The sequence below is a fragment of the Westerdykella ornata genome, assembly GCF_010094085.1.
Source record: "Westerdykella ornata strain CBS 379.55 unplaced genomic scaffold EI97scaffold_15, whole genome shotgun sequence".
Taxonomy (NCBI): domain Eukaryota; kingdom Fungi; phylum Ascomycota; class Dothideomycetes; order Pleosporales; family Sporormiaceae; genus Westerdykella; species Westerdykella ornata.
Window position 1 is genome coordinate 166,559 of NW_022986865.1, and position 13,331 is coordinate 179,889.

General features: G+C 54.4%; 5 protein-coding genes across 5 annotated transcripts; 3 read left to right on the forward strand and 2 right to left on the reverse strand.

Annotated features, from left to right (window-relative positions):
* Positions 1–256: 256 nt before the first annotated feature.
* Positions 257–3,166, forward strand: EI97DRAFT_79739 (transcription factor steA). The gene is made up of 5 exons (XM_033803092.1): positions 257–750; positions 846–945; positions 1,036–2,544; positions 2,599–2,682; positions 2,736–3,166. Exons 1-5 carry the CDS (start codon positions 615–617, stop codon positions 2,977–2,979), a joined length of 2,073 nt encoding a protein of 690 aa, XP_033652723.1. The 5' UTR covers positions 257–614; the 3' UTR covers positions 2,980–3,166.
* Positions 3,167–3,879: 713 nt separating this feature from the next.
* EI97DRAFT_459490 (filamentation protein-like protein) lies at positions 3,880–7,831 on the reverse strand (the record flags this gene model as incomplete). Its single annotated transcript, XM_033801012.1, has 5 exons — positions 3,880–4,518; positions 4,587–6,551; positions 6,617–7,557; positions 7,614–7,740; positions 7,826–7,831. 5 exons carry the CDS (start codon positions 7,829–7,831, stop codon positions 3,880–3,882), a joined length of 3,678 nt encoding a protein of 1,225 aa, XP_033652724.1.
* Positions 7,832–8,070: 239 nt separating this feature from the next.
* EI97DRAFT_400663 (uncharacterized protein) lies at positions 8,071–10,527 on the forward strand. The gene has a single exon (XM_033796442.1). The coding sequence runs from the start codon at positions 8,138–8,140 to the stop codon at positions 10,511–10,513; it is 2,376 nt and encodes a 791-aa protein (XP_033652725.1). The 5' UTR covers positions 8,071–8,137; the 3' UTR covers positions 10,514–10,527.
* Positions 10,528–10,803: 276 nt separating this feature from the next.
* On the forward strand, positions 10,804–12,146 carry EI97DRAFT_79942 (uncharacterized protein). The gene has a single exon (XM_033803095.1). The coding sequence runs from the start codon at positions 10,947–10,949 to the stop codon at positions 11,763–11,765; it is 819 nt and encodes a 272-aa protein (XP_033652726.1). The 5' UTR covers positions 10,804–10,946; the 3' UTR covers positions 11,766–12,146.
* EI97DRAFT_459493 (NAD dependent epimerase/dehydratase family protein) lies at positions 11,865–12,984 on the reverse strand (the record flags this gene model as incomplete). The annotated part of the gene is made up of 2 exons (XM_033801013.1): positions 11,865–12,906; positions 12,968–12,984. The coding sequence occupies 2 exons, from the start codon at positions 12,982–12,984 to the stop codon at positions 11,865–11,867; spliced, it is 1,059 nt and encodes a 352-aa protein (XP_033652727.1).
* Positions 12,985–13,331: the final 347 nt, after the last annotated feature.

Sequence of the window (13,331 nt, forward strand, 5' to 3'; positions counted from 1 at the left end):
CTTGCATCATTAATTGTTCTTTTTGCCACCCGCGACACACCCTCTTCCCTCTTCTTTCCGTGCTCACTTCTCCAAGGCAAATTCCCACCCCCGGCTGCGCGCAGGGATATCCGGTTGAGTCGCACAGGCGCTACATTCTGCAGGGCACCCGTGATTGGCCTGTCGGGCGTGCCCAGGCCTGCGCTTTGCTGACTTAATAGGCGGGCCCCAAAATAGACTTGGCTCGGCTGGATCCCCGGCGCCTTCCTCCCTCAAACGCAGGCCCTCCTGTTTCAGCGTCTTCCGACACACCTAAAGCGCCGCTCCTCCTCCCTCCCTTCGACGTTTCGTGCCCATCTCCCCCCAAGCCCTCCCCTTCAAGCTCTCTTAGGCCCCCAGTCCTACTTGACGGCGAGACTGTTGAGGCTCCCGAGGCAGGCCCTCGATACTGTTTTACTTCCCTTTTGCGCTCCTCAAACGTTTGCAGTCGCTTTTCCTTCGCTTTGCGCTTCGAGTTACATTATTTCCCGCCTGGCAGGACCTTCTGGCAAGCAACCCCATCCGTCTCATTCCATTGTTCGACATTACTCCATCGCAAAACAACACACAAGTCCTGTGTCGTGTTGCTACACACCATGTACTCGACCTCTCACGGCGCCATGCCGCCCCCTCCCTCGCGACCTATAGGCCCCGAGAACTTCTTAATGGACAAGGAGGCTCAGCAGAACTTGCCTCGCGATAGCCTCATCGCCCTCAACCAAGTAGAGAACCGTATGTACCTCCTTGAAGCCGTCTCCTGTCCACTCCACCCTCTGTCTCAACACTGTCGCACGTGCTTTGGCCGCTTGCGCTGACATTTGTCCCAGTCAAGTACTTCCTCATCTCAGCACCCGTCGACTGGACCCCCGACTCTTTGGTTCGCAGGTTCCTCCTGCCTACGGGCGAGTATGTTTCCTGTGTACTATGGTGAGTGTTTTCCCAGATGCATTGCGACATGGCGCATCCACCTCCTACGCGCCGTCAGCCAGACGAAACCAGCTAACACGTCCAATAAAGGAACAACCTCTTCCACATCTCGGGTACCGACATCGTCCGATGCCTAACCTTCCGCTTCCATGCCTTTGGTCGACCAGTCAAGAACTCAAAGAAGTTCGAGGAGGGTATCTTCTCTGATCTCCGCAACCTCAAGGCTGGCACAGATGCCTCGCTGGAGGAGCCCAAGAGCCCCTTCCTCGATTTCCTGTACAAGAACAACTGCATCCGTACCCAGAAGAAGCAGAAGGTCTTCTACTGGTACAGCGTTCCGCATGATCGTCTCTTCCTCGACGCGCTGGAGCGCGATCTCAAGCGCGAGAAGATGGGCCAGGAGGCCACAACCGTAGCCGTCAGCGAGCCTGCCCTGTCTTTCGTCTTCGATTCGTCACAGTCGCTCTTCGAGCAACTCACCAAGGCCCAACAGACAAATTCGTCGTCCTTCAACAGCAATGCGCAGCAGACATACTCGCAATCGACCTCGCCCGTCTTGCGCGCCATGGATTCCATGCCACCGCCAGCTGTGGTCCCCCAGCCGATGCCGCCCCCCGTACACGACGACACGCTCGGGCAGATGACCCAGTACAACCAGATGACAATGGCTCCCACTATGCAGAATATTGTGGGAACTCGGGAACGCGATTACGGCCAACCAGCACAGTACGACCGCAACGGTATCCCTCTTTCCCACGTCCACCAGCGTCACAGCTCAATGCCCGCATACATGGAATATTCTCCCGCTCCGTCGTTTGTCTCGTCGCACTACGAGGATCATTACAGCACAAGGGGCATGTCCTTTGAGCCTTTGACTCCTCCTCAACATCAGATCGGTCTGGGAACCGAGCCAACTTTCATTGCGCACGAGGAGACTGGCCTGTACAGCGCGATACCCGAACTTTCCGTGTCGACGACCTTCAATCCGCTCATGAACATTCCTACCTCGAATCTGCTGGGCACAGGATTTCCAAGTGCCACGCGCGCTTTCCAACCGGCCAACGTCTATTCCGTCATTGAAGGATCGCCCACCTACAAGCAACGCAGACGGCGTTCATCCATATCCGCCAACATCAGTGCCGCCATCACGGCCACTGGAGGCGCCCATCAGGTCCATCGCCCAAGCGACTTGAGGCGATCCATGTCCCAATCTGTCATGACCGTACCAGAGGGAGACGAATCGGCTCACGAGTCACCCAACAGTGCGAACAGCGGCAACTTTGCCAACCCCCTTGCCGATTCGAAACCAGTGGTTGACGTCTCGCGCCATGGAACTCCGCTCCAGACGATTGAGGATAGCCCGCCACAACAGCAGACTATGCTTCCCCAGGGAGACATGAGTGGGCTGGTCAACCCCGAGGTCTTTGAAAATCCCTTGCAGCACAGCGCTATCGCCCGCACGGCAGGTGCGCCGGGCGTCTTCCGGCGTGCAAGGAGCGCAACCATGATGGAACTGGGAAGCCCGTACCCCCAAAAGTCCCACTCATGTCCTATCCCCGCCTGTGGTAGGCTTTTCAAGAGGTTGGAACACCTCAAGAGGTAAGCGCCCGCAATTTCCTGAAACACCAAGGTAGCCGCTGACTGGGCGCCTAGACACGTGCGCACCCACACCCAGGAGCGTCCGTATGTTTGCCCACACTGCAACAAAGCCTTCTCTCGATCCGATAATCTCGCCCAGTACGTTTCTCCCGCCGCAATATGTTGTGAATCACGCTAACCCCGTTTTGCAGGCATCGACGCATTCATGAGCAGCGCGACGGTGAGCTGCTTGGCAGCTTCGAGGAAGAAGAGCTGGAAGGGGAAGGCGAGGAAGAGCAACTCCAGTCCCTAGGAGAGGAGTCGCCAGATTCCGGTAACGACTATCTCACCAACCTCGGCAACATTTCCACATCGATACCCGACATGCCCAGCTCGCTATCAGTAGTCACGACTATGGGTCCGCCGCAGCATTTGATATCTGCCCAGAATTATTAATTTGCGGGTCCCAGCGCCGTCCGTCTGGCCGCTCATGTCGCCGCCGCACCAGGCAATCTTTTCGTTTCTACTATCCAACTTCTTTTTTTAGATTTACCACTCCCCCTTCTTGCGCGCCTTGTCCATGTCGCATTGCATTTATTTCTTTCTCAATCTTCTCTTGGGTCGGTACATTTGGATCCGGGGCTCTAGAGGGAAGGGAGCGGACCGTTATGACGGGATGATTCCCCCTCTTGTTTAGTATTCCTTTTTGTCGTGTTCTTCATCCTTTTTCATTTCTTCATCCTTTTCTTCCTCATCTGGTCGGCAATGTGGCGTGCGAGTTTGTTGGACACAGCATGGTGTGGTAGCGTTGAAGCGATGGCGGGATTGGATGTGGATTCTGTACGGCCGTTTTGTCGTCCGGCAACGAAGATTTTGCATAGATGGTAGCGATCTGCCTGTAGTGTGCATGCAGCTGAAGAAAAGGCGTACGATGATGCTGCACGCTGAGCGTATACATATTGCTTGCTTGACGATTTTTGTCTCCATTGTCTTTGGTGTTAGAGTGGTGATAGGCGAGCCAACTGTTACTCTGCAGAATGCTGCATGCGGTCTAGTTGAGCACATCCAAGGACTACTGCGTCGAATCCCTCCTCCCTGGTCCAGTCTGCTTGTGCAAACAAGAACCCCCGTAGTCGTGAATGTGCAAGAGAGAATGTCTCCCTATACATATGAAACATCATACATGTATCCCACAGCATCAGTCAATTCATCAACTATCAACAACGACAAAGCCTGGCTGGGTATCACGGCTACCGACACCAAGTGAACTTCCCCTTTCCTTCCTTTCCTCTTCCCCTCTGCTATCTCCATCCCCTCCCCATCATCCACTCCGCAAACCCCCTTCCCCACTTTCATTCACAGCACAAACCCGCCCCCCTCTCCCCACCCAGCACCACCACCACCAGCCGCTACTACCCCCCACCCCCTCACGGGCCGCGTGTCCTCCAACTCGACACACCACCACAGCACCTCCTTGGCCTTTTCCACCTGCCCGCTCTCCTCGTACGCCCGGGCCAGCGCATACCACGCCTCCGAGTAGTCCCACCCTTGGCCCAGCTTCGTCAGGGTAGACAGCAGGCCAAAGGCTCGGTCCCGGGCGGCGACGCGGCTCAGTTCGGGCGGAGAGATTGTGTTTTCCGCGGAGGGCGTGTGCGTGTGCGGGGTGTGATGGTGATGGTGATGATGATGGTGAGGGTGGTGTTGCTGCTGTGTATGGGATTGCGTTTGCCCTTCAGACTTTGCGTGCGAGTGTACGTCTTTGTGAGGGTCTGAAACCAGGGTTTCCAAAGGCGGAGAGAGCGGGTTAAATCCCTCTACGGCGCCTGCTTGTTCCCGCTCACTCGGCTCGAGTGGTATCACCTTGCTGTAGATATCCAGCAGGATGTTGGATAACCCGACAATCGCCTCGGCATGGTCAGGGAAATGCAGAAGTGCTTGCTCGTAGTCGGATTTTGCGGCGTGTTTGGAAGATTGAATGCATTTCAGGTCTCCGCGCTGGTAGAGGAAAAAAGAGGGTCAGCATGCAAGGGGTTCTTTGCAGAGGATATGAGAAGAAACCTTACCGCAGCGTAAACATCCGCCCAGAGCCGGTCTATACTTCGCGCTCCGCCCCAACCCCTGTGAGCTAGTGCCTTGCTACCAGACGAGTCTGGCGAGGCCTCTGCTTCCAGGCTTTCGACCAGCTTGAAGGCTTCGGCCACTGCGCCCTGGGCATCGTCGTACATTCCCGCACGCGCATACAGACCTGATATGAAGATCCATATGTCGATCAGCAACGTGATTTTATGCCGCCGCACTTGGGCAGTTGAGAAATGCGGCTCCGGAGGGATATATTCGGAGCTCAGGCCTTGTACGTCTGAGTGTGACATCCTCGTAGCTGGCTGCGGGGATCGCAGCGGGGGTAAAGACGGTTCCCTCCGGTGTGAATGGGGTGCAGTCTGCGATATTGTGCGGTACGGTCGGTTGTTGCTCTCCATCGACTTCCTAACCGAACTCGACATCGAAGGGCGCCTGGGAGATTTCTCGCGAGATATGCTGGTACGCGCGGAAACACCATTCGTGTTCTCAACAGGGACGGCAGGCACATCTCCAGCATGATCCGGCTCCTGTGGCGATGATTTGTGGAGGCTATTTGCACTACGCTTCTTCAGTTTGCTCGGGGTTCGCTTCACTCCCCCCTTTTCTTCGTCATGTTTGTGATGGAAGGGATGGGGGAGGTGATGGTGGTGATGCTCACTTTTAGTGGCATGTTCCGTGCCATTTGCATCGGTTACCTGTATTTCCGGAGCTGTTGTTAATTGCGTTGCCGTGGTCGATGGTCTCGAACTGGCTATGGAGAGATTACGCGCTCCAACATCCACATGGGTACTCCTTGCAGAGCTTTTTGACCGGAAGATGCTTCCTCTAATTGTGCCTTTCGAGCTTTTGGGTGGTGGCATAGGGGTCGAAGGAACAGGAAGTGATTTCGCTGCTTCTGCGGTTATGTTTCCAAATAATCTGGTAAAGAGCGCCAGTAGTTCTTCGCAACCATCCACGGCCGCATTGGGTCCTTCGACGGTTTCGACAAGCGCCAGTTGTGTCATCTTGATTTGCAGGATCCCGGCTTTCTCGAAGCTCTGCATCTGGTCTACCAAGCCCTTGGGATTCGAATTATGATTGCTGCCATTCATGTTGTTCAGATGCTCGCTCCTGTACGCTGACGTCTCTTCCTTTCCGAATAGAATGGTGGGGTCTCCGAATTGTTCGAAGGCTGCTTCGCATGCCTTTTCTGCAGCTACGAAGTCCGTTCTTGCCGTCAGAAGTAGTGCGAGTAGATGCCACGTGGGGATGAGCCTCCGTTCCCGCACAAACTCTGCGCGCAAGCCGCTCACGAGAGTCTTAGAAGCTTTCGGATCATCTTTTTTTGTAGCCGCAGATAGAGCGTGCTTGACCACTTTGATCGCTCCTGGAATATCTCGCATCTCCGCCAAGACCATGCCCAGAGCATACAGAGTTTCGACATTGTTGGGGTCTTCAAAACGAGGTTCGAGAGCCTTGCGCAGGTACTGTGCAGCCTTGCTTTGGATGGCTGTGCGAGCATTAGCATCGTAGGTAAAGCGAGCCCATTGAGCATTGCTGACTCCCAACGCCCAATAAGCAGCCGCAAGCGCTGTGGGAGCTATCACGGCCTCATATGATCGCACTGAGCCAGCTTCTGATGTAGCGGACTTGATGTGCTCGGTTTGTTCGAGCCACTTCTCGATATTCTTGCCGATTTGCAAGGCCTTTTCGACTTCCGCTCTGGACCCAAATCTGCACAGTAGTCGAATAGCTTCAGCAGACGTCCGGAGGATGAGACTGTCATCATCGATTCCTACGTCTTCTTCGCCTGATTTCTCAGCGCGATCCTTTCCTCGTGTAACGATCTCCACATAGGAATCATAAGCTTTGAAAGCTAGCTCGAACTCGGCGAGGGATGCGTGAACTGTGAACAAATGCCGAAGAACAGGGGTTGAATGGAATGTCTTAGTAGCGGCTCGGTACAAAATCTGAAACACCAAACTGTTAGAAGGAAGCCGTGCAAAGCACATCGAAGCAGAATAGAAACCCTTACATCAAGTACTCCTCTGCCAACCGCTTCCTTTCCGCCCTCGCCCAGATCATCGTCTGCCCACGTTGGCCCGCATAGAACTCGCCAGTTTGCAATAACTGCGTCTGTCCACTCTTCAATTTCCTTATTATCTCCACTCGCTTTAGGAAACTGAATGTCTTGTAGCAATATGCCTTCGTACACCAGCTCAACTCGCTTGAACTCTGCCCGCTGCCGTAATCTGACGTTCGGTTTCTCGGATTGCGCCTCGATATGAGCACCGGCTTCAACATCATATGGTAGATCATGTTGAAGGATTGTTGACAGTGTTGCATAATACGCCTTCCACGCAGAGCGCCGATGCGGGGTCATACTGTCGTTGTCCCCAGAAGTCCCTGCCGTCTCGTAGAATCTGGCCCATAATCGATAGGCGTACAATGCGTCTGCCATCTCCACGGACCTGCCAGTTTCTCTAGATTGGTCAACGAGTTGGCAGAGCCGTACCAGTAAACGCTCGGTCCACATCTTGAACAAGTACGACTCAGTGCTGAGGTCGCCCAGAGAGCGAAGCCATGGGAGAATGGACATGTACGTCTGAATGGCCTCATCGGTCGCGCCTGTTCTATCCTGGGAGGAACCTTTAAGGAATGCGCCCTTGACCACGCATACGCGCGACCACCCGCTAAGGCTGCCATCTTCGCTCGACAGCTTCGCAGCAGCCGTGGTGAAGTCCTTCGGTAGCCTCACCACAGCAAGGCCAGGTTCTTCGAGGACATAGTGTAGCCAGCCCAGGCACACTGTCGCTTGGAATGCATCCTGGGCATGATCGACCTCCTCATCAATGGCAGTAAGCAAAGAAGGTATGATCTGCGAGAGGCCGGTGGACGAGGTAGAAGCGGCGGTAGAAGGCCGGAGAGTACTATGATGCGATATGCGCGCTTCAGACCTCGCGGTGAGGGTCAGGCCTTAGCGTATCGTCAGCCACGCGGAGTGTATGAGAAGGATGGAATGGCGGACGAACATCGTCTATGCGGGGCATGTTTTTCGACTTTGCGACAAAGCTCCGGAACATCCGTCCAACGGCCGGCACATCGAGCGTCGTCCAATTGTAATATATAGCGCTTAGCTTTGTCGCTCTCGACGGGCTTCTGCTGGAGGGTTAGATAGATGTCTTGAGACGAGTGAATGACGTTGCCAGGGGGTCAGAAGTGCGTTGAGGGACCGATTACATACACCCATCGTGGTAGAGATATGGCTAGCGCAAGATGCGGTGGATCGGAGATTTCGAAACCATATTCGCAAGACCAAACAAGGTGGAAGTGTCTCTGTCCACACTGCCCGCGAGGTTTCCCCTCGAAGCACCCATCGATCCGTCACAGCAACATGTTGGGACAGGGAGCCCTTGCTGCCTTGGCACTCTGGAAAAAGGTAGAGCCGACCGCCGTCAACTTTTTTGTGAACTGGGCAGACGATGTTTCGGTGAGAGTAGCAACACCTATCTTCCCCTGCCGTTCACCTGGATTTCGGAGGCTGGACTAGGTTGTGATGGCCAAACCAGGTCCAAACGCGGCGGAGCTGTCCACCCTGCGTGCCATATCCTTCCGTCTCTCGTCAACCTCAAGCACCCAGTTGCCGCAACAGGTTCCGGCCATCACCGCGTCACTGGCCAATTGTAAGTCTTTACTCTCGTCAACACAGGCTTCTGGATCCCAATCAGCTTCGGAGGCTTCCGTAGCTGTTCACAAGTATCGGACTCTACTTTCGACTCTCCTTCAGGACCGCACCGTTCAGGGCAGATGGACAGCAATCGTCTTGGTCAAGGCCAGCCTTGAAGTTGGAGGGTGGGAGACCCTTCAAAAGAGTCTCCCGTGGGTCCGCGGCCTCCTAGGAGTTCTCTCGAAGCCGGATCCTCCGTCTTCGAAAAGACTATGTCTGATTACGCTAACCCGCATCTTTATCCTCACCCGGGACTATCCCACACTGGTCCGGGAGATTGCAACACCGTCTTTACCGGCCTACATCCAGGCATGCTTGCAACTCATCTCGTCGGGACCTCCAGCGAGCCTGTTAGAGACGATCCTGGAAAGCTTCAACCAACTGCTCCCAAGACATCCGACCATATTTCGTACCTACATCAAGCAGCTTCAGCAACTCCTCGGACAGCTCATGGCCCCAACACCATCCAGCAAGATCAGCAGAGAACAGTTGCGGGGACAGAGGCTTGCGACTTCTTCTGAGATTTCGGAAAGTGCTCGGCGACTATATGTCCAGTTGGCGTGCTGTGCGCCCAAAGGGGCCTCAAGTGAAGAGTGGGCCAAGTCACTGAAGGACACAATCACGAACACCCATCGGATTGCAGATAAAGTTTTTCGAGCCGTGGTGGAAGAATGGCAACCCATTCATACGGCTCCTGCCCCTGTCAATGGCCATACTCTGGAGGATGAAGTGCAAGATCTCGAGCAAGACGTGCTTCATCTACCTCCCTGGTCTGGCATTCATGCTGGTGGCGAAAGGCTTATAGGTCTTCTTCACCTGGTCAGGGAGTATCTGCGCACTCCCACGGCCGGCGCGATTAATCTGCAGATGAGCTTTATTGTGGATCTTCTCACAAGGATGCTCTCCCTCGCAGTCCCGGCAGCATCGGGACCCGCATCTTTGCCCAACGCTGTGCGATTCAACAATCAAGTCAGCAAGGAAGAGCGCGAAATCTTATGGAGCATCTTACCCCAGGTGCACGTTGCTGCCTTGGAGGTGCTCATAGTCCTGACGTGTCGATTTGAGAAGAGTGCCGTCGGCCTCGAACTCATCGTTCTCGATCAGTTGACGTGGATATTTGGATCAGAGAAGGGTGACGTACACATTCGTGCTGTCTGTTACCGTGCACTCGCACAACTCCTTCACCGTTGCGGGGCAGCTCTTCCGAAGTCATCTATTGACACCCTCTCTCCTCTCATCCGCAGGTGTTGCGAAGACGTTCTCCCTATGGAATCAACAAGCTCCGGGGCACCTCACACTCCGTCTCCGGGTAATGAAAATGGCAGTAGGAAGCCTGCCATGTCGACAAATGCGGATGCTTTTTTGAAGTCTCCTTTGAGTCAAAGGGGACTCGCTGCAGGCTATGCTGGGCTCCAACAGAGTGCGATGCAACTTTTACCCGTCCTCCTTTCGAAGATAAGGGCACATAACTTGTCGGACTCGTTGAGAATGCGCATGGATCGTACCGCCATTCTCACTCAGCACAAGGACGCCATGATTGCCAGCGTGCTGAACCCTCCTCCCAGCAAGAAATTTGGTAAACCGGCCGCGAGCATTTTACCCCTTCTGGCAAGATCTTTTTCCGGTGAAGCAGATGTAGAGATCGTCCTTCGACCTAGGATGCCTGTGCTTCGCACCGGGCGTTCCGAATCCGATGATTCTTCAGACATGGAAGCCGAAGCCGAGGAGGTGGAAGAGGAGGCAGGGGAGGAAGCGGAGGAGCAGGTTGCTAGCGAAGAGCTCGACGTGACTCTTGACCCTGTAGCTGAAACCAGGAATCATATTTCGACGACGTTGCAGGCTGAGCATACTCCCCAGGTGCACCTGCCCGAACCCGAACTGCCTCCGCCAGCTCCCGCTTTCGAGACCACACAGTCCGTGGAGGGTAAACCTGACTCCTCCCCAAGTATCAGTGTAGGCAAACGGCCGCAGACTGGCGATATTCCGCAATTACCCGCAAAGCGTGTGAAGATGGACGAACCGGAGCAGCCGTACCAAGTGGTGCCTCCAGCAACCACGCTACAGAAAGTCACAGTCTCGTCGGTTTCAGTGCCTTCATGTGCGCCAGCAGCCCAGGAGATTCATGCCGATGATAGTGAAGGCGACGACGACGATTTTGGTGAATTGGTGTTGGGCCAGGATACCGATGAAGAAGCGGACGTCTAGTTAAAGTCCTCCGGAGCGTATCTGAGTACTTGTGACTAGGTAGTGTTAGAGAGCATCGCCTCTGGCTGTACAACAACATACCGACATCGCACCGAAACATGCTGCTGGCAGTCTATATGTACAATCAAGCAGACGGCAAGTTTTCGCTAATATAGTCTGGCATTGTACCATTTCATGTTCTGCTATGGCCTGTTATCAGTTGATCTGGCTTACCAGACAATCGCACCCTACCTACTAGGTACTCCGGGGGGGGGGGGGGCGAGTTTGCCGTAATAGGAACCTCGGCATTTCCCCGCGATCTCTGTGCCATTACCAGTAGCGCCTATGCCAGCGAGACCTCGATTTATACTTTCGTCCCCATGTATTTCTCAGTGCCATCAACAATCTTTTCCAGAGTTTCATCCCATAGAGCCACTCCTCTGTCGTCGTCACAATGCCTCTCTGCACCCTCCATCTCCTCTCACTACATACCACAACTCCTAGCCCAATATCCGCTTTCCTCTCCGCCCTCAAGGCCACCAACCTCAAACCCCTAGTCATCTCACGCGTCATTCGTTGGATCATCCTCCCAAAAGAACTTTCGACAGAAAGCCTTCTCGCCCGCAACATCCATTGGGACCTCCTCCTCATCCTGCCCTCAACGGATGCCCTCCCTTCTTCCCTCCAGAGCTTGGTCCAGCACGACTGGACCGTAACCGCAGGCATCCCGTCGCGCCTCCTCAAGGACTTCTCAACTAAGAACAATCAACTCCTCCACCCCGCCCCAGAATCCGTGCCTCAGCTCACTGGTGCCTTGAAGAACCCGAAAGTCGCTCAATCAGCGCAAAACCTAGAGCTATCTCCGGAACTGCAGGCTTGGGTCCAATCCTTCTACAACGGCTCCAGCGCCGCCGGCCGTGGCGCCGTCTCCATGCTCAACCTCCTCTCCTTTAAGCCAGGCCTAAAAGGCTCCTATCTCAAATACGGGGCAGCATTCGCCTCCGACGTCGGCTCCAAGCGTGGCGGTAACGCGAAACTTGTCGGTACCGTCGTGGACGTAGCGGGGAAGAAGAAGGAAGGTGACGGCGGCTGGGATGAGATTGCTCTCGCGCATTATCCCAGTATCTTGCACTTTGCTGATATGCTAGGTGGAAGGGATTACCAGGAGGCGAACTCCAAGTGGAGGGTGCCGGCTTTGAAGGACACATTTATCTTGTGTACAAGTGAGATCGCGGTGGAGGAGATGCTTCAAGGAAAGCAGAGTAAGTTGTAAACTAGTATTGAAATAAAGTAAAGAACATAGGCACTTGGTCGCTGAAATGTATGATTACTGCGAGGACAAGTCTCCAACGAGTCCCTCAGAAACCGAGACTCACACAGCACCAGCAGCCTTAGCAGCGTGTCCCTTGGTTATGCCCAGGTCCCTAGCTTCGACATCGACAATCTCAGGCACGAGATCGAACAGGCTCTTCTGCGTCGGCTTCCAGCCAAACAACTTGTTCGCCCGAATTGATCTGCACCTGGAATTCACGCCCCAGAGATAGCTTCCTAGCTCTACCAACTTGTCGGCTTCTTCTGTGGAGATGGCGTCGACTTCAGAGGTCTCGATGTAGCCTTTGTCCTTCGCAGCCTTCGCAATCTCCTTTGCAAGGTCCCCCCACACAAACTCGCCGGCTTCTGCAAAGTAGTACCCCTCGTCGTTCCAGGTTGCTTTGCCTCCACCCGCAGTCAAAGCTTCTGTGAGCAGGGAGATGTAGACATTGCTCAGATCCTGGATATGTACCTGCGTCCATTTGTTTTCACCTCCTTCGACATGGAACCCTTTCTTCCGGACAAGCGTGGCGCGAGCCATCAAGTTTGCTTGGATACTCTTGGTCCTGTCCGGCCCGCGCCCTGGGCCATAAATAGTCGGAGGACAGATGATAGCCGTCGATATCTTTCCTGGATATTGATGGCTGGCAGCAAGAACGATCTTGTCGACGGGCCGGTGCAGCGCAGCGTCTGGAATGTTTAGAACCTCGCCGATACCATCCCAGTCGTCAAACACCTTCTCATTCTTCGCCCCATAGCTCTTCCGCTCATAATCCGCGTAACACAGTATTCCCGTCCCAGACGTATGAATCAACCACCCTTTCTCTCCTTCCTTCTTCTGCGCCAATCCGGCTACGATCGCGCGTGCAGAAGCCTCATGATCAACGTTCGCGGTGTTGACGACGACATCGGCTTCGGCTGACGCCTTGGTGATGACATCGGTGCTGTCGAGGTCTCCGTATACGAGCCGGATTTTGGGATACTGGGCGGCGACTTTGGCGCCTTTGTCGCTGTTGCGGACTAGGGCCGTGATTTCGAGGTCGGGGAAGGCGTGAGCGATGGCGTAGAGAACGTCGCCGCCAATGTAACCCGTTGCTCCTGTGCTGGAGGGGGAGGTTAGTATGAGAGGACGGAGAGATACTTGGAGGCTGTGAGGACGCTTACATGAATAGCTTCGTCATTGTTGAACGTTTCGAAGTGGTGGACACTATCGGACTCAATCTGATCGGTAGCTTTAGGAGAAGACGGTACTGGAGGAGTGTTGCCTGCAAGAAACTTGAGATATTTTGCAGAGTATTTATGTCTGCAGAGAAAGGGCTCCCGTGAGGGGCCCGTCTTCCACAATCACGTCATAGAACAGTACTCCTTGTTGAAAATAATACCGCCAGCTCAGATAATTCTGCGAAGTATATCCTTATACAGTATCCCAACATCACGACCTACAGTAGTCTATCGACTACTGTAGCCCTGCCGTTTTTTCGCGAGTTTGACAAGCCAACCACAGTACAAACCGAGCTGAACGTTCGTT

Excerpts from the sequence above, each read along its gene's own strand:
- EI97DRAFT_79739 (XM_033803092.1), top strand. The coding sequence starts at position 615 with ATGTACTCGACCTCTCACGGCGCCATGCCGCCCCCTCCCTCGCGACCT. Across the intron at positions 751-845 it reads CCTCAACCAAGTAGAGAACC|TCAAGTACTTCCTCATCTCA; the intron begins GTATGTACCTCC and ends CATTTGTCCCAG. Across the intron at positions 946-1,035 it reads TATGTTTCCTGTGTACTATG|GAACAACCTCTTCCACATCT; the intron begins GTGAGTGTTTTC and ends CGTCCAATAAAG.
- EI97DRAFT_400663 (XM_033796442.1), top strand. The coding sequence starts at position 8,138 with ATGGCCAAACCAGGTCCAAACGCGGCGGAGCTGTCCACCCTGCGTGCC.
- EI97DRAFT_79942 (XM_033803095.1), top strand. The coding sequence starts at position 10,947 with ATGCCTCTCTGCACCCTCCATCTCCTCTCACTACATACCACAACTCCT.